General features: G+C 46.7%; 1 protein-coding gene across 1 annotated transcript in view; it reads left to right on the top strand.

The window, feature by feature from the left end:
• dok6 (docking protein 6) overlaps positions 1–23,873 on the top strand; it is a 759,619-nt gene extending 735,746 nt beyond the window's left edge. Inside the window, exon 8 of the mRNA XM_085993440.1 lies at positions 22,744–23,873. Coding sequence (XP_085849566.1) covers positions 22,744–22,883 — 140 coding nt within the window. The 3' untranslated portion in view covers positions 22,884–23,873. The remainder of the gene's footprint in view (positions 1–22,743) is intronic.
• The last annotated feature ends 2,571 nt before the right edge of the window (positions 23,874–26,444 follow it).

Below are 26,444 nucleotides of genomic sequence, written 5' to 3'. Positions count from 1 at the left end.
TGGAAGTGGAATGACGAATGTAAACGAGCTTTCCAGAAGTGCAAAGAATTGATCACATCAAAAGAGGTGTTGGCTCATTTCAACCCAGCACTACCAATTCGGTTGGCGTGTGATGCATCACCCTATGGTATTGGAGCGGTGCTGTCGCACAAATTCCCAGACGGCTCGGAGAGGCCAGTAGCCTTTGCGTCTCGGTCACTAACCTCAGCCGAGCGTAACTATGCCCAGATTGACAGGGAGGCCCTCAGCCTAGTGTGGGGAGTGAAATAGTTCAACCACTATCTGCACGGGTAGAAGTTCACCTTGCTGACTGACCACCAACCACTTGTCTCCATCTTTAATCCAAAGAAGGGCGTTCCGGTGATAACTGCACAACGGCTACAAAGATGGTCCCTTTTTCTAGGGGTGAACCAATATGAAATAGAGTATAAGGGCACGAAACAGCATGGAAACGCTGATGGGCTATCACGCCTGCCACTGCCTACTGCGGAGGAAGCACCAGCAGTGGACCCTGTCGAAATATTTTATTCGACTATAATTGAAAGCTTGCCAGTAACTAATGCGGATATAGAGAAGGAGACCCGAAATGACCCGACCTGTCTCGGGTATATGACTTGACGGTGAAGGGATGGCCAACACATGGCGACTCACTGTTGCCAGCATTCTCATCCAGAAGAGAACAGCTATCAGTATGCCAGGGGACCTTGATGTGTGGATCCCGAGTGGTAATTCCACCCAAGTTAAGGGAGAGAGTGCTCAATGAGCTTCACGAAGGCCATCTGGGAGGGGTGAAAATGAAAAGCTTTGCTCGGGCTTATGTGTGGTGGCCGGGGATCGATCAGCAAATCGAGGACCTGACAAAGAGCTGCTCAGGATGCCAGAAGGTCCAAAATGCACCACCACATGCCCCTCAACACCCATGGGAGTGGCCCTCCTCTCCATGGCAATGGGTGCATATTGATTTTGCTGGTCCATTCATGGACTCAATGTTTTTAATAGCCGTGGATGCGCACTCGAAATGGCCTGAGGTGATCAAAATGTCCTCCACCACCACGGAGAAAACGATTGCAGTCCTACGGACCATATTTGCCAGGAACGGCTTGCCAGAGCAGATTTGCTCTGATAACGGACCACAGTTTGTGTCCGAAGAGTTTCAGAAATTTATGAAAAGGAATGGGGTAAGGCATTACACATCCGCCCCGTATCATCCAGCCACAAATGGATTGGCTGAGAGGTTCGTACAAACTTTTAAAAAGGCAGTAAGGGCCATGTGCAATGACGACATTCCACTGCAGCATAAGGTGGACAATTTCCTATTAGCCTACAGAAATGCGACACATGCAGTCACCAACCAGACCCCGGCCATGATGTTCTTTAACCGAAGGTTGAGATCTCGTCTGGATTTGCTCAGACCAAATGTACGAAGAGATGTTGAGAATAAGCAATTTCAGCACATCAATGAGAAGCCGACAAGGAGCTTCAATGTAGGGCAACCAGTCTTGGCCCGCGACTACCGAACAGAGAAATGGCAACCAGGAACGATATGCACTTGGCAGGGGCCACTAATGTACACAGTGGATTTTGGGGAGAATATTGTGAGACGCCATGTCGACCAGATCCTAGAGTCACAGGAATGAGTCAACCCCATGTCTCGCGTACCTGGTGATGAACCCGACATACAGGTAGCATCTACCCCAGAAACAGTAGCATCAGAAGCTGATGAACCAACCGACGACAGGGGGCCAGAATCGCCTCCGCACCAAGAGCAAGACACTCAGGAAAGGCGCTATCCAGAAAGGATCAGGAAGCCGCCCCAAAGACTGAATTTATAAATGGACTATTTTCAGTTAATGTTGCATGTTAAAAGTGTTAATTGTTAAATGAATGTTATGGTACTGTTAATCTAAAAGGGGAGGAATTGTAGTGTATGTACCTTTAAGGGGAGAACTACTTTTTACAGCTCCTGTATACTGTAGTACCGGCAGTGACCACACCTGTATATAAACCCTGATTAGGGATCTGTACTGTTAGTTTTGGAGTGACCCTCATCCAGTAAACACCTGTTGATTGTTCCTCTGCAGTCTCTGTCTATTTGTTGAAGGACACCATACATCAAGATTCACGGATTTAACAGTGTCAAATTTATGTTGTCTTATAACGTTCCTGTGAAGTGACTTGGGACGTTTTACTATGTTAAAGGTGCTATATAAATACAAGTTGTTGTTGTTGAAGTGGGAGATGAAGGGGACATGTTCCTCCAGCAACTTTTTTTTGGCATGGTACCCATCTTTAAATCTTGAACCTGCTCCGATGTATCCCCCAACTCTTTATACATGGCTACGTCCCTGATTCCTCCATTGAAGGATATGGTTTCTTGGTTCCGAACGCTCAATACTTCGATACATTCACTTCCTTCAGCATAGGAGGATGAAGGATAACAACTGGAAGCTTAAAAACATTTCTTTTTAGACCGAGTCTCCCTCATTTTTTAAGGGACTTTCTCCCCTTCCAGTTTGTTTAGAATCCACTGGTGGTTCACCATTCTGATCAGGCAGCTCAAAATGAGCAAGCTGTACTTCTATCTCCTTTAGCCCTGCTCTGAACGCCAGAAGGTGCAAAAAGCACTGGAGAGTAATTCTCCCCATTATTTTCCATCCCTCTCTCCTGCGAAAGTGACTGACCTACTTACAACACTTCCCTCGGTGTCTGAAGATAACAGGTGCTCAGCCACGTTTCACAATTTCCTGGTACACAGGACTGGTGCTCCAAGGCACTGTGCCATTGTGCAGATCCAGGAAAGACGGATTGAACAGGAAATACAGAAGACATGGATTTGAATATGTTAGAGTAACACTATAGACCGCCCTTGAGAGGAGAGCGCGGCACAATGTGAAGGATCCAATGTCATCATGAAATGTAAGTGTGCCGTTCACTGGGATAATGTTCTATTATTACTCAATTCCAATTTTGCCTCTGCAGCATTAAACCAGTCCTTGAGGTTTAAGGGGGAAAAGCAGGAACAGTTTGACAGCTCTGTCAAAACCATTGTTTCCTTCAAGTGAGTGGTAAAACAAAAATAAAATTGAAGGCAGAACCAAATGTAGCAAAACTGCAAACACAGTTATAAAGAACATGCTTATGGTTTTGCTACAAGTAGGAGAGGAATCATTTTCCTTAACTTTCTTCCCAGCTACTACCGTTAGTTAAAAAATCATGAGGGGTCTCGACAGAGTAGATAGAAAGAAACTGTTCCCATTGGCGGAAGGGTCGAGAACCAGAGGACACAGATTTAAGGTGATTGGCAGAAGATCTAAAGGCGAAATGAGGAAAAACTTTTTTACGCAGCGAGTGGTTAGGACCTGGGATGCACTGCCTGAAAGGATGGTGGAGGCAGATTCAATCATGGCTTTCCAAAGAGAATTGCATAAAAGGAAAAAAGTTTGCAGGGCTACAGGGAAAGAGCGGGGGAGTGGGACTAGCTCAAGTGCTCTTGCAAAGAGCCGGCACGGGCTCGAACAGGCCGAATGTGTTTGAGTACAGGAACAAGGATGTCTTGCTGCAGTTGTACAGGGCCTTGGTGAGACCACATCTTGAGTATTGTGTGCAGTTTTGGTCACCTTATCTGAGGAAGGATGTTCTTGCCATGGAAGGAGTGCAGCGAAGATTCACCAGACTGATACCTGGGATGGCAGGAATGACGTACGAGGAGAGAGCGGGTCGATTGGGCATGTACTCGCTGGAGTTTAGAAGAATGAGAGGGGATCTCATTGAAACTTATAAATTTCTAACAGGACTAGACAGACTAGATGCAGGAAGGATGTTCCCGATGGTCGGGGAGTCCAGAACCAGGAGTCACAGTCTAAGGATAAGGGGTAAGCCATTTAGGACAGAGATGAGGAGGAATTTCTTCACCCAGAGAGTGGTGAACCTGTGGCATTCTCTACCACAGAAGCCAGTTGAGGCCAATTCATTAAATATATTCAAGAAGGAGTTGGATATATTTCTTAAGGCCAACGGGATCAAGGGATATGGGGAGAAAGCAGGGACAGGGTACTGAATTTGGATGATCAGCCATGATCGCATTGAATGGCGGAGCAGGCTCGAGGGGCCGAATGGCCTACTCCTGCTCCTATCTTCTATGTTTCTATGGCCTCCTTCTGTGCTGTAACCATTCTCTGATTCTATGAAAATAAAACATTCTTGTGAAGTAGCAGCTGTTTGTTTGCCAATGCTTCCCCTTAACATTTCAGTCAGGTTTAAGCGTGGAAACTTGCTGAAGGTGTTAGCAGAAAGCATGGGGAGGGATGTGGTTGGGAATACTGAGAGGGTCACAAGAACAACCAGGTTCAATTCATTAGCGAATGTTGTTCCATCTCTCCCTCACTTGCCCCTAATGACAGGACTGGGCTGAAGAGCTCACTGTGTGGAGAAACGCAGGTGAAAACCCCGTATCCTGTCGCTCAATGGCAATGCACGGTGCTACATTAAGGCAACTGCTCAGGCACCTCCTAAAGACCTCCTATGCAAATCTCAGAAAGCACCTGAAAAATGCACAACATTTACCTTCACCTAAAGTCACTGGCTATTAGATCATTTGTTTCCTGGCACTTAAGAATCTCCTTTTAAAAATCGGTGTTTTACTTATTTTCACTGCTTTGTATAAATTCCTTTTCCTTTTGATATTTTTGACATCCTGTATGTTAAATCCGGGTCTCTTAATGTAGTGTGTCCTTCAATCAATAGACAGAGACTTCAGAGGAACAATCAACAGGTGTTTACTGGATGAGGGTACATACACTACAATTCCTCCCCTTTTAGATTAATAGTACCATAACATTCATTTAACAATTAACACTTTTAACATGCAACATTAACTGAAAATAGTCCATTTATAAATTCAGTCTTTGGGGCGGCTTCCTGATCCTTTCTGGATATCACCTTTCCTGAGTGTCTCGCTCTTGGTGCGGAGGCGATTCTGGCCCCCTGTCGTCGGTTGGTTCATCAGCTTCCGATGCTACTGTTTCTGGGGTAGATGCTACCTGTATGTCGGGTTCATCACCAGGTACACGAGACATGGGGTTGACTCGTTCCTGTGACTCTAGGATCTGGTCAACATGGCGTCTCACAATGTTCTCCCAAACATCCACTGTGAACATTAGTGGCCCCTGCCGTGTGCATATCGTTCCTGGTTGCCATTTCTCTGTTCGGTAGTCGTGGGCCAAGACTGGTTGCCCTACATTGAAGCTCCTTGTCGGCTTCTCATTGATGTGCTGGAATTGCTTATTCTCAACATCTCTTCGTACATTTGGTCTGAGCAAATCCAGATGAGATCTCAACCTTCGGTTAAAGAACATCATGGCCGGGGTCTGGTTGATGACTGCATGTGTCGCATTTCTGTAGGCTAACAGGAAATTGTCCACCTTATGCTGCAATGGAATGTCGTCATCGCACATGGCCCTTACTGCCTTTTTAAAGGTTTGTACGAACCTCTCAGCCAATCCATTTGTGGCTGGATGATACGGGGCGGATGTGTAATGCCTTACCCCATTCCTTTTCATAAATTTCCGAAACTCTTCGGACACAAACTGTGGTCCGTTATCAGAGCAAATCTGCTCTGGCAAGCCGTTCCTGGCAAATATGGTCTGTAAGACTGCAATCGTTTTCTCCGTGGTGGTGGAGGACATTTTGATCACCTCAGGCCATTTCGAGTGCGCATCCACGGCTATTAAAAACATTGAGTCCATGAATGGACCAGCAAAATCAATATGCACCCGTTGCCATGGAGAGGAGGGCCACTCCCATGGGTGTAGAGGGGCATGTGGTGGTGCATTTTGTGCATTTTGGACCTTTTGGCATCCTGAGCAGCTCTTTGTCAAGTCCTCGATTTGCTGATCAATCCCCGGCCACCACACATAAGCCCTAGCAAGGCTTTTCATTTTCACCCCTCCCAGCTGGCCTTCGTGAAGCTGATTGAGCACTCTCTCCCTTAACTTGGGTGGAATTACCACTCGGGATCCACACATCAAGGTCCCCTGGCATACTGACAGCTGTTCTCTTCTGGATGAGAATGCTGGCAACAGTGAGTCGCCATGTGTTGGCCATCCCTTCACCGTCAAGTCATATACCCGAGGCAGTGTCGGGTCATTTCAGGTCTCCTTCTCTATATCCGCATTAGTTTCTGGCAAGCGTTCAATTATAGTCGAATAAAATATTTCGACAGGGTCCACTGCTGGTGCTTCCTCCGCAGTCGGCAGTGGCAGGTGTGATAGCCAGTCAGCGTTTCCATGCTGTTTCGTGCCCTTATACTCTATTTCATATTGGTTCGCCCCTAGAAAAAGGGACCATCTTTGTAGCTGTTGCGCAGTCATCACCAGAACGCCCTTCTTTGGATTAAAGATGGAGACAAGTGGTTGGTGGTCAGTCAGCAAGGTGAACTTCTACCCGTGCAGATAGTGGTTGAACTTTTTCACTCCCCACACTAGGCTGAGGGCCTCCCTGTCAATCTGGGCGTAGTTACGCTCGGCTGAGGTTAGTGACCGAGACGCAAAGGCTACTGGCCTCTCCGAGCCGTCCGGGAATTTGTGCGACAGCACCGCTCCAATACCATAGGGTGATGCATCACACGCCAACCGAATTGGCAGTGCTGGGTTGAAATGAGCCAACACCTCTTTTGATGTGATCAATTCTTTGCACTTCTGGAAAGCTCGTTTACATTCATCATTCCACTTCCATGGTACCCCCGTTTGCAATAGGTTGTTCAGTGGGTGTAGTACTGTAGACAAATTCGGCAAGAACTTATGGTAGTAGTTCACCAGCCCGAGGAACGACCTCAATTGTGACACATTTTCCGGTGCTGGAGCCTTGACTACTGCCTCAATCTTTTCAGGGGACTTATGTAACCCCTCTTCATCAATAACGTGGCCACAATACGAGATCTGCTTCTGGAAAAACTCGCATTTGTGGCGATTAGCTCGGAGCCCATATTTCTTCAATCTAGTGAGCACCTGCTCCAGGTTGGCGAGGTGATCACTGTCATTTTCGCCCGTGACCAGGATGTTGTCCAAATAACACTGGGTCCCTGGAATCCCTTGCAGGACTTGATCCATTGCCCTTTGCCAAACAGCCGGAGCTGATGCTACCCCGAACACCAGCCGGTTGTATTGGTAGAGACCTTTATGAGTGTTGATCGTGAGGTGCTGTTTCGAGGCTTCTTCTACCTCCATTTGCAGGTACGCCTGGGCCAGATCAATCTTAGTGAAGCGTTTTCCTCCAGATAGCGAGGCGAAAATATCTTCAATCCGCGGAAGCGGATATTGTACCGTGTGAAGGACTGGGTTCACTGTCACCTTAAAGTCCCCACAGATGCGAACCTTCTTTGGTTCCCCAGGCGTATTACTCAACGACCTCTTCATTACAGGAACGATGGGTGTAGCCCACTCGCTCCAGTCCACTTTGGACAGTACTCCAGAACGTTCCAAACCTTCCAGCTCTGCTTCGACGGCTGGGCGGATCGCATAAGGCACCGGTCTGGCCTTAAAAAACTTTGGGCTTGCATTTTCCTCTATTTTGATCGTCGCTGTTATGCCTTTTAGTGTTCCGAGTCCCTCCTGGAACACTTCTTGTGCGTCAGTTAGCATTTTTGACAGTCGTCCAGGTGTGACGTCGTCATCCTTTTTGGCATCTACAGTCAGTGCTTGTATGGAATGCCAATCTAGCTGTCTCTTCCGGATCCATTCACGTCCTAGTAGTGGTGGTCCTCCATCTGGCAATACATATAGGTCCATTTTGGGTGTTTCCTTGCCGTTATATATAACGTTCACCCTTATTTTTCCTTTGGGGTAGACTTTTTGCCCCGTGTACGTCTTCAAGACAATCTCTGTATCTCTCAAGGGTATATGTGAGAATAGCCGCTTGTAGTCCCTTTGGTTTATGACTGTTAGGGCTGATCCTGTGTCCATTTTCACTTGGACTCCGTCTATCTTGAGCGTGACCCAGATAGTTTGGTGCTCCTCCATTTTGATTACATTATGTAGTTTCAGACAACCCAGCTCCTTGCTTCCGGAGTCTGTATCACTTTTCTGTTCGTCTGAACTACTCTCCGTCACCTTATGTACCTTTTTGTACTTCTCCTGTGGAGATTTCTTGCTGCTGGTTTTCTTTCCCGACCTGCAGACTCTTGCTATGTGTCCTACTTTTCCACACTGTCTGCACACTTGGTCCTTGAACCAACAATCCTTATGGTCGTGTGTTGTTCTGCCGCAGCGATAACGCTTCACTGCTCCATATGACATTTCATTTGTGCCATATTCTTGCGGTCTCCGTTGTATCTCTGCAGCATCCCGTGCAGCTGCTTCGTGTGATACTGCCATGCTGAAAGCCTTGTCCAGCGTAAGATCCTTTTCTGATAGAAGCCGTTTCTGGGTTCCTTCACTTTGAAGCCCACACACAAACTTGTCCCTTAAAGTATCTGCTAGTCCCGTTCCAAACTGGCAGTGTTTCGATAGCTTGCGCAGTTCCGTTAAATACTCCGCATTACTTTCATCTTTATGCTGGTTCCTTTTGTGAAACTTAAATCTTTCTGCTATCAGCAGCGGTGTGGGGTTTAAGTGGTCCTGTAGGATTGCCACTATGCTTTCAAAATCCTTTTCCACTGGCTTCTCTGGGGTTACTAGGTTTCGCAGTAAGCCATACATTTTTGCACCCATGGAATTCAACAATACCAGTGCTTTCCTGGCATCTGGCACTTCATTCACCTTGCAGTACACTTCTATGCGTTCTACATATGTTGCCCAATCTTCGACTTCATTGTCGAATGCTGTGACACTGCCACTCTTCGGCATCCCTGGGTGTGGTTAGACTGGCTAAAAATGGTGTCTCTCGCGCTCTCCCTTCTTCTCCGCTGCGGCTCAAAATGGCGTCTCTCGCGCTCTCCCTTCTTCTCCGCTGCGGCTCAAAAATGGCATCCCCCGCGCTCTCCCTTCTCCGCTGCGGCTCAAATAGCGTCTCCCGCGCTTTCCTTTCTTCCCCCGCGGACACTGCTCAGCCCTTGAACACCGGCCGTGCTCTGCGTGTTTTCCTGCGCGCCTCTCTCGTTGACGCCGCTCGGTTTTCAACCCCGGCTGCGCCCTGTGCGCTTTACCCTCTCTCTTACCCCGTCGACGCTGCTCGGCCTTCCCGTGCCGTCGGTCGGCTCCAGCCGCCGCCGTCCGAGAAGGGTCTGCGCCGTACCTGCTGCCAGCCCGTCTCGCTGGAGTCTCCGCCGGATGGTCGACGCCCGTGCCCCTGGAATCAGCCTTCTTCTGCAGAGTTGCAGGTAGGTTCGAATCGACTCATCGCCAATGTTAAATCCGTGAATCTTGATGTTTGGTGTCCTTCAACAAATAGACAGAGACTGCAGAGGAACAATCAACAGGTGTTTACTGGATGAGAGTCACTCCAAAACTAACAGTACAGATCCCTACTCAGGGTTTATATACAGGTGTGGTCACTGCCGGTACTACAGTATACAGGAGCTGTAAAAAGTAGTTCTCCCCTTAAAGGTACATACACTACAGACACCGAGCCACATAAGGAGAAATTAGGGCAGATAACCAAAAGCTTGGTCAAAGAGGTAGGTTTTAAGGAGCGTCTTAAAGGAGGAAAGAGAGGTGGAGAGGTTTAGGGAGGGAGTTCCAGAGCTTAGGGCCTAGGCAGCTGAAGGCACGGCCATCAGTGGTTGAGCGATTATAATCAGAGATGCTCAAGAGGGTAGAATTAGAGGAGTGCAGATATCTCGAGGGGTTGTGGGGCTGGAGGAGATTACAGAGATAGGGAGGGGCACGGCCATGGAGGGATTTGTAAACAAGGATGAGAATTTTGAAATCGAGGCGTTGCTTAACCGGAAGCCAATGTAGGTCAGCGAGCACAGGGATGATGGGTGAACGGGACTTGGTGCGAGTTTGGACACGGGCAGCCGAGTTTTGGATGACCTCAAGTTTACGTAGGGTAGAACATGGGAGGCCAGCCAGGAGTGCATTGGAATAGTCAAGTCTAGAGGTAACAAAGGCATGGATGAGGGTTTCAGCAGTGGATGAACTGAGGCAAGGGCGGAGACAGGTGATTTTACGAAGATGGAAAATAGGCAGTCTTAGTTATGCCGCAGATATGTGGGCGGAAGCTCATTTCAGGGTCAAATATGACACCAAGGTTGCGAACAGCTTGGTTCAGCCGCAGACAGATGCTGGGGAGAGTGATGGAGTCAGTGGCTAGGGAATGGAGCTTGTGGCGAGGACCGAAAACAATGGCTTGTGTCTTCCCAATATTTAATTGGAGAACATTTTTGCTCATCCAGAACTGGATGTCGGACAAGCAGTCTGACAATTTAGAGACCGTGGAGGCGTCGAGCGAAGTGTTGGCGAGGTCGCGCTGGGTGTTGTCAGTGTACAAGTGGAAACTGACGCTGTGCTTTTGGATGATGTCGCCAAGGGGCAACATGTAGATGAGAAATAGGAGGGGGCCAAGGATAGATCCTTGGGGACACCAGAGGTAACAATGCGGAAGAGGGAAGAGTATCCATTGCAGGTGATTCTGTGGCTACAATTAGATAGATAAGAATGGAACCAGGCGAGTGCAGTCCCACCCAGCTGGACGACGGTGGAGAGGCATTGGAGGAGGATGGAGTGGTTAACCATGTCAAAGGCTGTAGACAAGTCAAGAAGGACGAGGAGGGACAGTTTACCTTTGTCACAGTCACAAAGGATGTCATTTGTGACTTTGATGAGAGCCATTTTGCTACTGTGGCAGGGCCAGAAACATGATTGAAGGGATTCAAATATGGAGTTGCGGGAAAGATGGGTACGGATTTGGGAGGTGACAACACGTTCAAGGACTTTGGAGAGGAAAGGGAGGTTGGAGATGGGGCGGTAGTGTGCAAGGACAGAGGGGTCAAGGGTTATTTTTTTGAAGAGATAGAAGTGATGACAACAGATTTGAGGGAGAGGGGGACAGTACCTGAGGAGAGAGAACCATTAACAATGTCAGCTAACATGGGAGCCAGAAAAGGAAGTTGGGTGATCAGCAGTTTGGTGGGAATAGGGTCGAGGGAGCAGGAAGTGGGTCTCATGAACAAGATGAGCGTGGAGAGGTCATGATGGGAGATCGGAGAGAAACTGGAGAAAGATGTGAGTTCAGGGCTAGGGCAGTGGTTAACCTTAGAGGAAGTTTGGCCTGGTGGGCTAGGGGAAGTGGCAGAGGCAGCTGAACAGATGATCTCAATCTTAGAGATAAAGAAGTCCATGAGCTCCTCACACTTCCAGTAATCGCTCTTCAGGAGGGTATGAGCTGTGAGGCCCAGGCCTCCTCTGACATCTCAGATATTCAGCTTCACACATTGTTACTGCTGTATTTGGCTGCAAAACCAAACCATTATTTAGACGTGTGTGTGTGGTAACTGAGACTTCAGATCAGGTAGCAGTCTTATAGAGGGGTCCTTTATTGAACTTTACCAAACAATATGAGTCCACAATCACAACTCTAAGAAGGAAAAGGAAAGAAATTAGGCACGGTTTTCTGAAGCTCTGCCAGTGGCGTGGACCCTCGCGGTGCGTGGCCCAGATTGGAAAATTAATCCTCCAACATGTCCAATTCCTCGAGGGGCAGATCTGTGGGGAAGCAAAGAGTGGGCGCTACCAGCAAGCAGAGCCCACATTTGCCTTTGCAAGTTATGTAAACTGGGTCCCACACTGGATCTCTGGCGAGGTGAAAGCAAACCATAATAACCCATAATGTGAACCAGTTCCCAGGTGCAATGTATATTTTCAGGTAATACCATGCACTAAGAAAGCGATGGCTGAATTGTATCAGCAGCATTCGTGTATGCGTCGGTGCAATACTAATAGCGGATGTCTGTGCCTGAACCTGAAAACATTTTAGGTAAGTAGTTCTGCCATTCAAATATGTAAATGATCTAATTACCCAGCTTCCAGACTCTCTCACACTGCTACAGTTTGTTGATGAGACACATTGCATGCACAGCACGAGTTACATCATTCTCTTCTGTATTTGCAAAAGATAGAAAAGCCATGTACATATCTCTCTGGCCTCTGTCCCATCAGCAAGATAAAAAGAATAAAGGGGTAAAAAAATATGCCATTCCTGGGGCATGCTGAGAATGCATATTGGGGAAATTAGCCAGTATTTCCCATCCGTTAACTGTAAACACACAGCTAAATTTTGATCCCAAAATAGATTGATCGTATTTAACTGAATTCAAAAAATTTTAAGCCACAACCTTTCTTCCACAAATTTTTGTTTTGTTGCTTTTTGACAAAACATTCTGTCCCAGATGACTTCATTCCCTGCTGATGATCCTCTTTCAGTGCCACGCGATCATGATCTTCCCTCCATCATAAAGTCAGACGTGGGGATATTCGCTGATGATTGCCCAGTGTTCAGTTCCATTCGCAACTCCTCAGATAATGAAGTAGTCCGTGCCCGCACGCAGCAAGACCTGGACAACATTCAGACTTGGGCTGAAAAGTGGCAAGTAACATTCGTGCCACACAAGTGCCAGGCAATGACCATCTTCAACAAGAGAGAGTCTGACCACCTCCCCTTGACATTCAACGGGATTACCATCGTTGAATCCCCCTACCATCAACAACCCAGGGGGTCACCATTGACCAGCCACATAAATACTGTGGCTACAAGAGCAGGTCAGAGGCTGGGTATTTTGTGGCAAGTGACTCACCTCCTGACTCGCCAAAGCCTTCCCACCATCTACAAGGCACAAGTGTGATGGAATACTCTCCACTTGCCTGGATGAGTGCAGTTCCAACAACACTCAAGCAGCTCAACACCATCCAGGACAAAGCAGCCCGCTTGATTGGCACCCCATCCACCACCTTAAACATTCACTCCCTCCACCCACCAGCGGCGCACCATGGCTGCAGTGTGTACCGTCTACAAGATGGACTACAGCAACTCACCAAGGCTTCTTCAACAGCACCTCCCAAACCCGTGACCTCTACCACCTGGAAGGACAAGGGCAGCAGGCGCATGGGAACACCACCACCTCCAAGATCCCCTCCAAGGCACACACCAACCTGACTTGGAAATATATTGGTGTGGAGATGCCGGTGTTGGACTGGGGTGGACAAATGTAAGAAATCACACAACACCAGGTTATAGTCCAACAGCTTTATTTGAAATCACAAGCTTTCGGAGCGCTGCTCCTTCGTCAGGTGAAGTCCCTCTGAAAGCTTGTGGTTTCAAATAAAGCTGTTGGACTATAACCTGGTGTTGTGTGATTTCTTACATTGGAAATATATTGCCATTCCTTCATTGTCGCTGGGTCAAAATTCTGGGACTCAACCTCCCTGACAGCACTGTGGGAGTACCTTCACCTCACGGACTGCAGCAGTTCAAGAAGGTGGCTCACCACCACCTTCTCAAGGGCAATTAGGTATGGACAATATATGCTGGCCTTGCCAGTGACACCCACATCCTGTGAATGTATAAAAATGTTGCACCAACTTTGTAAACCTTCTGTCACAGAGCCCAGGCTCCTAAGGATGCAAAGTGGTTGGCACAGAACAGTAAAGAACTCTCAGCTTGCCTGGCATTGTTTGAGTCACACTGTCCTGGGGAGCTGTTTAGAGTTCTCTGTTTAAGATTGTAGTTGTAAATTTACTGTAAACAGAGTTTTCACTCTTATCATGCTGGGTAAACAGAGATTGCATAAAGTAAACACAACAACTGGTGTGATGACTGCGTGAAGGATTAAAATGTCATTCATTATGTATCTCACTCAGAGAAGGTTCCAAAGGTAATGGATTACACTAATGGATCAGTGACAGGAATTGCTGCTTAAAAATGTTCTCCAGCAGAATTCCTGTAACGTTTGATTGATTCTACAACCATCACAAGTTGTTTCCAAGGAGTGTTGTAGACTGTAAATATTAAGGGGGTGATTTTCACTCAGAAGTCGGGAAGGAGGCAGGACTGCAACTTTCGGGGTTGTAGTCCCGCCCCCATCGAGATGTGGCCAATCCACGTGATTTTAACTTGTTTGACCTTGTTGAGCCCGCCCAGTGGGTTCAGCAGGCCAATTAAGGGCCACCCGGCAACAGGTGACATCACAGACTGAAATTTCATCTGTCAAGATGTTTTGACAGATGAAATATCAGTGTTTCACAGCTGTTTGAAGCAGTCAAACACTGACAGTCTTACTTCTAACCTGAGTCCTTCTACACAGACTCAGTTAGAAATCTCTCCGGCACAGAAAGCTGCAGGCTGTCACTTTTGACAGTTCGCAGCCGTTCTGCTTTCTGTGCCGGCTGGATGATGGACTCCCAAAACCTAGAGGAAGGAAAGCTAAAAAGGTAAGTACAGGTCATTTAAACTTCTTTACACACTTTAGACACACCAAACACACTTACCTTTGCACTCATGCACCCATCACTCACCTGAACACCGATATCTCGACCCCTCCAAGTCCTTCAACCCGACGGCTCGACTCCTCTAACCTGGCATGGTTTGGAGCCGTCGGGAATCCCACAGTTCAAGATTAAAAATAGGGATTAGGATAAAAACTGCCTGTTAACTACCTGTTAACAGGCAGTTAATTGTCACTAATCACTTCCTGCCTTGGGTCGGCGGGTCCCAGTGTGGGGCAGGTACCCACCTCCTTTGAAACTTACATGGAGGCGGGTTTTGGGCGGGATGGTGTCGGGACCCCCGAATTCGGGGCTTTAACCCCCCGCACACCTCCAATCCCGACTCCACAGGTCAGTTAAAATCGAGGCCTAACTGTTTTGATTCTCATTTTGAATTGTTCCTCCATGTAATGGGGACAATCTCATTTCTGAGGCACTGGGGTGGGAAGTGTTTGATTTCCACCCGGACCGAGCGTGAAGTCGGTGGATCGGCCACGCTTCCTGCCCTAAGCCAGTGCTGGAAGGCCCCAACCATTTTCAGCCTCGGGCCTCATTTGAATGTAGCCAGCGAGCTGCGGGCACCAAACGGGATTCTGCTGGAGCCCACCGGTTGTGAGAGGGCAGGAAATTGGCCAGCTCCCACACCGAGCTGGCCAGTCAGTTGGGCCAGAGGGCAGGGAGGGGGTATGACGGCGAACCCAGAGGGGAGGGGCAAGCACGGGCTGGTAGCAGGCCTCAGTATTTTTGCGGAGCAATAAGGAGCACTCTTTCAGGCCTTTTAGGATGGTTGGTTAGACCACTCACTGCCTGGTACAAATAGTTGGAGCATGTGCGGGCTTGAGCATCAGTGGGGCGGTGAGCTGTCAGCCCCTAATTTTCAACTGCCAGCCATTTCTCAGGCGAGAAGCAGTGGACCAGCATTTGAAAATCACCCTCGCTGCGATTTTTGCTCTTCATATCTTAAAATAAAAATGAGCTTACCTTTTATTTGAAATACTGAGCGCAAAGAGCATTGTGAGGGACTGAGTGATGCAATTGGTTGGCACACTGCACTTTCACTTCCATCATCTGGTTTGAAACTCAGCCCAGACTGCTTGATGGGATGTAAGCTTCCTCTCTGCTGACTTAAAGGTACTACTTGAAATTACTGGGCTTTCTCAGCCCATTTTCTAGTGCCAACAGCACAATTCTGCATTAGTTTGGTAATCTCACTCAGATTGGTGCGATAGGGAGTTAAGGCCCATTGGGGTAAATCTTAAGAACATAAGAACATCAGAAATAGGAGCAGGAGTAGGCCAATCGGCCCCTCGAGCCTGCTCCGCCATTCAATAAGATCATGGCTGATCTGATCCTAACCACCAATCTACTATCACAGAACCATCTCCTGAATCTAACAGAATTAGACACACAAAATAGGAGCAGGATCAGGCTACACGGCCCCTGGGCCCGCTCCGCTACCCACAGGGCCATGACCGATCCGAACCTAGACTCATGTCCAAATTCCTGCCCGCTCCCCATAACCCTTTATTCCCTTTACTTCTAGGAAACTGTCTATTTCTGTTTTAAATTTATGTAATGATGTAGCTTCTACAGCTTTTTGGGGCAGCATATTCCATGGACCTACCACCCTCTGAGTGAAGTAGTTCCTCCTCATCTCAGTTTTGAAAGAGCAGCCCCTTATTCTAAGACTATGCCTCCTAGTTCTAGTTTCACCCATCATCGGGAACATCCTCCCCGCATCCACCCGATCCAACCCCTTCACAATCTTGTATGTTTCAATAAGATCGCCTCTCATTCTTCTGAACTCCAATGAGTAGAGTCCCAATCTACTCAACCTCTCCTCATATGTCCATCCCTTCATCCCCAGGATTAACTGAGTGAACCTTCTTTGTACTGACTCGAAAGCAAGTATGTCTTTTCTTAAGTATGGACACCAAAACTGTATGCAGTATTCCAGGTGCGGTCTCACTAATACCTTGTACAACTGAAGCAATACCTCCCTATTTTTATATTCAATCCCCCTAGCAATGAAAGCCAACATTCCATTGGCCTTCTTAATCACTTGCTGCACCTGCATACTAACCTTTTGAGTTTCGTGCACCAGGACCCCCAGATCCCTTTGTACTTCAGTACTTTCCAGTTTCTTGCCATTAAGATAATAACTTGCTCTACGATTTTTCCTGCCAAAGTGCATAACCTCACACTTTCCAGTATTGTATTCCATCTGCCAAATCTCTGCCCACTTACTTAGCCTGTCTATGTCCCCTTGCAGGTTTTTTATGTCCTCCTCACTCACTACTTTCCCTCCCATCTTAGTATCATCTGCAAACTTTGATATGTTACACTCGGTCCCCTCCTCCAAATCGTTAATGTAGATTGTAAAGAGTTGGGGACCCAGCACTGACCCCTGTGGAACACCACTAGTTACTGATTGCCAGTCCGAGAAAGAACCATTTATCCCAACTCTCTGCCTTCTGTTAGATAGCCAATCCCCTATCCATGCCAGAATATTACCCCCAATCCTGTGATTTTTTATCTTAAGCAATAATCTTTTGTGTGGCACCTTGTCAAATGCCTTTTGGAAGTCTAAATACACTACATCCACTGGTTCCCCTTTATCCACCCGATATGTTACTTCCTCAAAGAACTCCAGCAAATTTGTCAAACATGACTTCCCCTTCATAAAACCATGCTGACTTTGTCCTATTAAATTATGTTTATCCAAATGTCCTGTTACTGTCTCCTTAATAATGGACTCCAATATTTTACCTACCACAGATGTTAGGCTAACCGGTCTATAGTTTCCAGCCTTCTGTCTACTGCCGTTTTTAAATAAGGGCGTTACATTAGCAGTTTTCCAGTCTGCCGGGACCTTTGCTGAGTCCAGGGAGTTTTGGAAAATTATTACCAATGCATCCACAATCCCTACCGCCACTTCCCTCAAGACCCTAGGATGTAAGCCATCAGGTCCAGGTGATTTATCTGCCTTGAGTCCCATTATTTTACCGAGTACCACTTCCTTAGTGATTTTGATTGTGTTTAGCTCCTCCCCCCCATAGCCCCCTGTTTGTCCAGTGTTGGGATATTCTTAGTGTCTTCTACTGTAAAGACTGATACAAAATATTCATTCAGTGTTTTTGCCATCTCCATATTTCCCACCATTAATTTCCCAGTCTCATCCTCTAAGGGACCAACATTTACTTTAGCCACCCTTTTTCTTTTTATATAACTATAAAAACTCTTACTATCTGTTTTTATATTTTTTGCTAATTTACTTTCATAATCTATCTTCCCTTTCTTAATCAATCTTTTTGTTATTTTATGCTGTCTTTTAAAGTTTTCCCAATCCTCTATCCTCCCACTAGATTTGGCTTCCTTATATGCCCTTGTTTTTAGTCGAATACTATCCTTAATTTCTTTACTTAGCCACGGATGGCTGTCTTTTCTTTTACACCCTTTTCTTCTCAGTGGAATATATTTTTTTTGGAAGTTGTAAAATAACTCCTTAAATGTACACCACTGATCATGTATCGTCTTATCCTTTAATCTATTTTCCCAATCCACTCTACTCAATTCCGCTCTCATACCTTCATAGTCTCCTTTATTCAAGCTTAGCACGCTTGTTTGAGATCCAACCTTCTCACCCTCTAATTGAATATGGAATTCAACCATGTTATGGTCACTCATTCCAAGGGGACCCTTTACTAGGACATTTTTAATTAATCCTGTCTCGTTACACAGGACCAGATCTAAGGTTGCTTGCCCCCTGGTCGGTTCAGTTACATACTGCTCAAGAAACCCATCCCTAATACACTCAATGAACTCATCCTCAAGGCAGCCCTGCCCAATTTGATTTGTCCAATTAATATGATAGTTAAAATCCCCCATAATTATAGATGCTCCCTTATTACAAGCCTCAACTATTTCCTGATTGATACTCCGTCCAACAGAGTTGCAACTGTTCGGAGGCCTATAGACTATGCCCACTAGTGGTTTTTTCCCTTTATTATTCCTTACCTCCACCCAAACTGTTTCATTATCCTGATCTTTTGACCCAATATCATTTCTCTGTATTACAGTGATTCCTTCCTTTATTAACATAGCCACTCCACCTCCCCTTCCTTCCTGCCTGTCCTTCCTGATCGTTAAATAACCTGGTATGTTTAATTCCCAGGCATTGTCACCCTGCAGCCATGTTTCTGTAATGGCCACAAGATCATACCCATATGTAGTTATTTGTGCCATTAACTCGTCTATTTTGTTACGAATGCTACGTGCATTCAGATAGAGAACTTTCAAATATGTTTTGTGACACTTAGTTCCTGCTTTTGCCCTTTTTATTACTTTACCTTTTACTCCATACCTTCTGCCCCTTCCTGACAGGCTCTGGTTTCTAATTTCCCCACTGCTACCTAAGTCTATTACCTTCTCTGTTGTCATTTTTATTATTTGCTCTCTAGGAACCTCCCCCCCACTAGTTAGTTTAAAGCCCTCTCTACAGCCCTAGTTATATGATCCGCCAGGACTCTAGTCCCAGCACTGGCCAAGTGAAGCCCATCCCAACGGAACAGCTCCCTCCTGCCCCAGTACTGGTGCCAGTGTCCCAGGAAGCAAAACCCATTTCTCCCACACCAGTCTTTGAGCCACGCATTTAACTCTCTAATTTTATTTGTCCTAGCCAAATTCGCTCGTGGCTCAGGTAATAATCCAGAGATTATTACCCTTGAGGTTCTGTTTTTTAATTTGACCCCTAGCTGCTCATACTCCTTTAACAGAACCGGCTTCTTAGTCCTATCTAAGTCGTTTGTACCAACATGGACCACGACAACTGGATCCACCCCCTCCGACTGCAAGTTTCTTTCCAGCCCAGAGGAGATGTCCTTAACCCTGGCACTGGGTAGGCAACACAGCCTTCGGGACTCTCGCTCTCGGCTGCAGAGAACTCTATCCCCCTAATAATACTATCCTCTACCACTACAACATTTCTATTTACTCCCCCCTCTTGAATGGCCCCCTGTTCCACGGTGCTGTGGCCAGGTTGCTCATCCTCCCTGCAGTCCCTGCTCCTGTCCCCACAGGGAGTAAGAACCTCGAACCTGTTGGACAAGAGCAAGGGCTGCGGCTCCTCCAGCTCTACTTTCTGGATCCCCGTACCTGCCTCACTCGTAGTCACACCGTCCTGTCCCTGACCATGGGCTACATCTGAATGAATTAACTTCATAGGTGTGACCACCTCCTGATACACAGAGTCCAGGTACTTCTCCCCCTCCCTGATGTGTCGCAGTGTCTGAAGCTCAGACTCCAGCTCATCAACACGGAGCTGGAGTTCCTGTAGCAGCAGACACTTGTCACAGACGTAATCACCATGAGCCTCAATGGGGTTCACCGGCTCCCACATCTCGCAACAGTAACACATCACCTGCTCCATTCTATGTAATTAATTAAATTTTTTATTGTTAGTTATGGACACCCTCTGCCCGATTTTAGATGCTAGTATCCCCTTTAATTAATTGGATTTAAATTAAATCAATCCCTCTAGTTACACCAGTTAAATGGTTTACCAACAGTCACTCTGCACCAGAAAGGCCTTGGTACACCACAGCAACCTTAAAAACTATAAACCACAGACTTAAAGTTTTAAAACGAGAGAAATACTCCAACCAATCACCTACCTGTTTTGTGGTGAAGTCACACCTTGAATACTTTTTACCTCTCTCCTTGCCTGAGATTGGAGATTGGTGAGGCCTACCTGAGCCTCTGGGGCCTCTTGTAGTCGCTCTGCCGCGCTGCTCCGCCTCCACCCGCTGCCGATGCCGCACTGAGGCCTACCTGAGCCTCTGGGGCCTCTTGTCGTCGCTCTGCCGCGCTGCTCCGCCTTCACCCGCTGCCGATGCCGCACTGAGGCCTACCTGAGCCTCTGGGGCCTCTTGTAGTCGCTCTGCCACGCTGCTCCGCCTCCACCCGCTGCCGATGCCGCACTGAGGCCTACCTGAGCCTCTGGGGCTTCTTGTAGTCGCTCTGCCGCGCTGCTCCGCCTCCACCCGCTGCCGATGCCGCACTGAGGCCTACCTGAGCCTCTGGGGCCTCTTGTAGTCGCTCTGCCGCGCTGCTCCGCTTCCACCCGCTGCCGATGCCGCACTTGACGGTGCGATAGCGTCAGAAAGAGAGAAAGAACTTGCATTTCTATAGCGCCTTTCATAACCCCAGGACATCCGAAAGCGCTTTACAGCCAATTAAGTATTTTAGAGTGTAACCGCTGTTGTAATGTAGGAAACGTGGCAACAAATTTGTGCACAGCAAGATCGCATAAACGGCTATGATATATGACCAGATAATCTGTTTATTAGTGATGTTGGTTGAGGGATAAATATTGGCCAGGGCACCAGGTTGAACACCCCTGCTCTTCTTTGACCAAGTGCCATGGGATCTTTTACATCCACCTGAAAGGTCATTGTCACTAATCTGAATATGTAACCTCAGAACCCTGCTGGAAATCTTCTTGCCCCCTTGCACATCTTCCTGCAGCTCCGCACCATTCCTTCCCTGCTTTAGTCACAAAAACAGCATCTTTCTTGAAGCTTCTGCGAGTCGTTAATAATCTGTAGCAGCAACCGATTTTCTTTCGCATCCCTGAACAGCAAACGTCCCCATGGTAAATGCAATTCACGTTGGCAGCTCTCCTAACTCATGAAAATGACCTGGTGTGACCCGGAAAAGGAGACAGGTTCTCCCACCCACTCCATCAGGCAGGCATTCCTTTCACCTCACCCACGTCCTGTTGGTTTTGAGCTGGAGGACCAAGATCTGCCCCGTGAGTTAATGTAAGAGGCTGTGTGAGTTGTCTCTGATCTCAGCACAATTCGGATGTAGGAAAGAGGAAGAGTGTGTAGGGCAGTATATTTCCAGTCTCGGCAGAAGAGAAGGAAAGTTCAGAAGAAACAATAACCATAGTAATATTGCGGAAGTATACAAGAGACAGGAAAAGTTGTAACAAAGAGAAACTGAAGGTGACAGAAAAATCACTTATTAGACAACAAGTTTTTCTTGTCCTGTCCAGAATTGAATGAGATGTATTAGAAGAACCTCCCAAGATATGGTAACAGTGTTCAATTCTTGGTCAGAGTTGGGCTTTATGGAGAGGTAAGATTTGTTGAGGAGAAAAGTGTGAAGAGAGATTTAGCATGGAGAAAATATGGCAGTTCTGGTTGAGGTCAGAGGACACAATGAGACCAACAATATCAATAGATGAAGAAGCACTAAGAAGGAGCCATTGAAAAAAAGCATTTGAGGCTGTTTGAGACCAGTGAGAGATTTATAGGTACTACCGGCAGAACTTTCAACGTTGGTGGGGTGTGTAAAACGGACGGTAGTGGATCGGCTGCCTGTTATACATCCCACGTGATTTTCTTTTCCATTGAAGTCAATGGGAACAAAAATCGGACAGTGTGTATAAGGGGCGGCCAATCTGCTACCGCCCATTTTAACCACCCGTCAAAGTTAAAAGAGCTGCCCTATGTGTTTGAAAAATTGAAAGGAACAATGGGGTTGAAGTTCAACTTCAGCCGGGGTGCAAAACGGATGGTAGTGGAAGTCAATGGAAAAGAAAATCGGGCATAATTTATAATGGGCGACAGGTCCGCTACTGCCCATTTTATGCCCCTACCAAAGTTGAATTTTACCCCCAATATTTTCATTATCCCATTGAAGCAAATGAAGAAAATCTAGATTTAGTAATTCAGACACTGCATTGTGAGAGGAGTGGAGGTATGTGATTTGAAAGAAGTTGATGAATGTAAAGTGGAATCATTAGCAAAAAGGTGGATCAGATTGGATGATGATTGATAAAGGTTGTTACTCTGGAGAAGCTGTGAGGTGGGAGAGAGGATAGAATCCTGGGAAGTCCTGCAGCAAATGAAAACCATTGAACCATAGACATTTGCAGCACAAGATGAGGTCTTTCGGCCTATGGTGTCCATATTGGCTCTTTGCTAATCTAATCCTATTGCTCTGCTCTCTCCCTATAGATAAACCAAAGAACATAGCGCACAGGACGAGGCCAGTCAGCCTATTGTGTCCATGCTGCCTCTTTGCTAATCTAATCCCATTGCTCTGCTCGCTCCCTCTAGCTAAACCAAAGAACCTAGAGCACAGAAGGAGGCCATTCGAATCAGATCAGCCTGCAACTTCAGAGAGATTTGAGAGGAAGCTTCGAATTGCTCTGTCTGTGCTGTAGTTAATGTGAAGATTATAAAAGAGGAATGAAACCCTCATGAAAGCAGTATCAATTCTTGTAACATAACAATTTTTTTATTTTTTTTTCCTCTGACAGGAGATGATTTAAACTTGACAAAGGTTCCTCGGGCACAGACCTTCCCTAGCTACATCTCAGAACAGAGTCACGAGCACCAACACTTATTATCTCCGTCTAGTGGCTACGGATCAAGCTACAGCTCTGGGCTGGCCCAGTGATGTGCATCGAACAATGGGAAGAGTCACTGTGAGCTGGGCCGCACTTGTACTGAGAGAAGCCTGAATACCTAACAGTGAGGGGGTGAGGACTAAATACAGGTGAAACAAAACAAGACTCGAGTGGCTTTTACTGTACTTGAAGCATTCAGGTGATAAACTGAATATTCATAGGCTTAAAAAGAATTTTTTTTTATATTAATTGGCTCCCACTTGCTAATACTTACATACCTCCTCGGGAAATAGGATTTGGATGTGAAAAAAAATGCAATGTAGAATATTTTTTAAAAATCCTACTGCTGTAAAACAAAGCTTGTGTGTAAAACACGATTGTTTGGATAAGTCTAGAAGTGACTGAGTCAAATTGTCTGTGTCCGCCACAGCTGTCTGTCATACAGTGGTTCTGTTACTAATACTAATTCAGGTGTTTACTTTCAGATTCGGCTCTGCGATTATACACATTTATCAAATCATTTTTGTAAGAAGAAAATACCCTGGATTTTTACAGTTTTTTTCCATCCGTAATCAGGTTGCAGTTTTATTTGCGGCCATCTTTTTTGTTTATCAAATTGAATGTTCTCTGTAGAATAAGGGCTCAATGGTTCATGTTGGCGAACAGTTTTCAGTGCCTGGGTAGGGGGAAAGGCGAGGGGGTTTCCGTGGATAGTCGATTTTTGTAAGTAGACCATCCAGGTGGTTTTCTGCTTGAACGGTTGACTGTTCAACACATGTGGTACAAGAAAAATGCTAAATCACCTAATGACAAATGAAAGTGCATTCTAAGCAAACCAAACAGAAACTGTCTCAGTGCAGTACTGTCTCTGAAAACATATCAGAAAGGGTCAGCTCAGAAATGTAGTCTCTCTGCAAACTCAGGTTAATAGTTAGGCACCTTTTCTCTTAACGGGAACACTCTTTCTAAAGTGAACACCCGATTTTGAGTAACTGCGCCTTTTACCCAGTTGGGCCCATAAAGTGCAAGCTAATTTATTGAAGAATTTGTTGGCTGCCTGAAAAAAAGTACGGTTTAACCAGCCATTTCCCTATCGGAGGGACATATTAACTGGTATTGACCTTTCAGTGGCAGTTGATTACCACATGATAGCTAGCTACCCACAATGAGTATTTCGAGTTGCTCCAACTGTAATAAAAACAGAAAATGCTGGAAATACTCAGCAGGTCAGGCAGCATCTGTGGAGAGAGAAACAGAGTCAATGTTTCAGGTCGATGACCTTTCATCCTGACGAAAGGTCATCGGCCTGAAATGTTGGGCTGAATTTTACCAACCTCGGCGGGTTAGTGTTGGGCGACATCAGTGGGTGGTTCCGACCCCGCTGCTGGCTCCAGCCCGCTGTCCAAAATGATTTTCCCCTGACAGGGCTTGTTAAGCCCACCCAGCGCGTTTGCTGGCCAATTGAAAGCAAGCGGGTCTGATGACGTCACTCGATGACGCGCCATCAGTCGGTTTCCTTAAAGGGACCATGCGCAAAGTAATTTTGACAGTTGTGCTGTCAGTGTTCTGAGGTGCTGCAAACACTGACAAGCACTGCACAGAGGTGCACGGCTGCACCCAGGCTCTCCCATGACTCCCTCCATATGCTTATGGAGGGAGTCACAACACGCAGGGAGATTTTCTTCCCTTCCAATGGGCGGAAGAGACCACCCCAGGAGATCAACGCAGCCTGGTTGCACATTGCACAGGAGGACACAAGCAAGGATGTGGTCAGGAGGACCAGGCTGCAGTGGCACAAACCTTTCAATGATCTCAGTAGATTACAAAACGTTAGCACAAATCCACACTCAACCTCATCCTGCTGTGCCGCTCACCGCATCCCCATCACTCCTCCTTCCCTACCCTACTCCTGCATGTCCTTACTCACACCAACTTACCTTGCACCACCACCCATCCCTCTCTATCTAATTTATCGCATCCCCATCTCACTAGCCACCCCTCGCACTCACCCTCATCCTAGTCCAATCATACCAACTAACAACACACAAGGGCAGGCACGTGTATGTTTTAGCCAATGTTCATGTGAAGTTTCTGTTAATGTACTGTCAAACATTGACATCTTTATTTTCAATACTTTGCATTCTTGGACAGATGTGTGTGAACCTTCGGAAGTAGCTTAGCAAGTTGCAGTGAATGGTGAGACATAATGGTATCCCTGAATGGTCATGAGTGTGAAAGGAATGGCTTGGGCATTGTAGAGATGCTTTATGGTGTTGGTGTGGGGTGGTGCCAACCTGGCACATCATATGGCAGCCAGGGTGTACATCATCATTTGAAGTAAATCTGGCCATGGTGAGGTCATTCCTGGCATAGCGGGCAGCAATGTCACCGGGTGCTGATGCCCTCTGTCCTGTGCAGCATCAGTTGATTGCGGAGAAGCTTGGTGTTGTTGGTGCTGCTGGTGTGCCTGGTGCTGCTGGTGTTGGGGCTGATCATGGTGGGATTCTGAGGACCAAGGTGAGATAGTTTCAAGGGCACTGACACTGATGTAATAGATGGCAGGTGAACTTGAGATGACAGAAGCGATCTGTCAATGGTGATAGAGGTTGTTCCAATGAGGTGACACTGGATAGAGAGTTTACTCCAAACACTTGCAACCTGCATAAAGCTCAATCTGTCTTCCAAATGCAGTAAGCAACAGCTTCTGAGCTTGGAAAGTGAACAGATGTGAGATGGGAGCTTTTATAGCACATTTGCAGCTGTCAAGTAATGAGATGATTACATGGCAGTTCAACTCCCGACCTGCTTACCTGATGTGATCCCCGAGCAGAGTAGATCCCATGGGCGACCTCGTAAAATGTAAAGGTGAGCTCAAAATACTTCTTAATGGGCTGCTAGCAAGGTCATAATGATGTGAATTACCTCCCCTGCCTCTGCATGTCGGGTCTGTTCAGCACTGACAGACCCGACCCGCTGTCAAAAAAAAAATTCCCCCCTCGACCCGCCACCGAACGTGCCCGCTGACCCTCAGAAAATCCCCCCCCCCCCCGTTAACTCTGTTTCTCTCTCCACAGACGCTGCCTGACTTGCTGAGTATTTCTAACATTTTCTGTTTTTATTTCAGATTTCCAGCATCTGCGGTACTTTGATTTTGCTCCAACTTTAAGCTCCTTAAGACCTCAAATTTGAGACTTCATGAAGCCAGAGCTGAAACTATAGTGCCAGGGATTAGCTGAATTACAGCACATCATCACTGAAACAAAAGCAGAACATTCTGGAAACACTCAGCAGCTCAAACAGCATCTGCAGAGAGAACAGGCACATTAGCTTTGAGCGAGGCTCTGCACCCAAAACATCAACTTGGCTGTTTCTCTCCACAGATGGTGCCTGATCTGCTGAGTGCTTCCAGCATTTTCTGGATTTTTTTCTTCTTTAGATTTCCAGCTTCTGCAGCATTTTGCTTTTTGTGAATATTGTCACGAAAGCCAACAGTGATTGGACATCCACAATTCCAGATGTCTGCTTTTGTGTGTTGGTTTTTATTTAAAGGAATGCGCACTGCTGCACCCAAGTTACTCAAATGGAACCAAGTTTCAGGATTTTTGAGACAA

The sequence above is a fragment of the Somniosus microcephalus genome, chromosome 7 (assembly GCF_052327205.1).
Source record: "Somniosus microcephalus isolate GS21.2 chromosome 7, FLI_Smic_1.0, whole genome shotgun sequence".
Lineage (NCBI taxonomy): Eukaryota > Metazoa > Chordata > Chondrichthyes > Squaliformes > Somniosidae > Somniosus > Somniosus microcephalus.
This window is presented reverse-complemented; position numbering and strand designations above follow the sequence as displayed.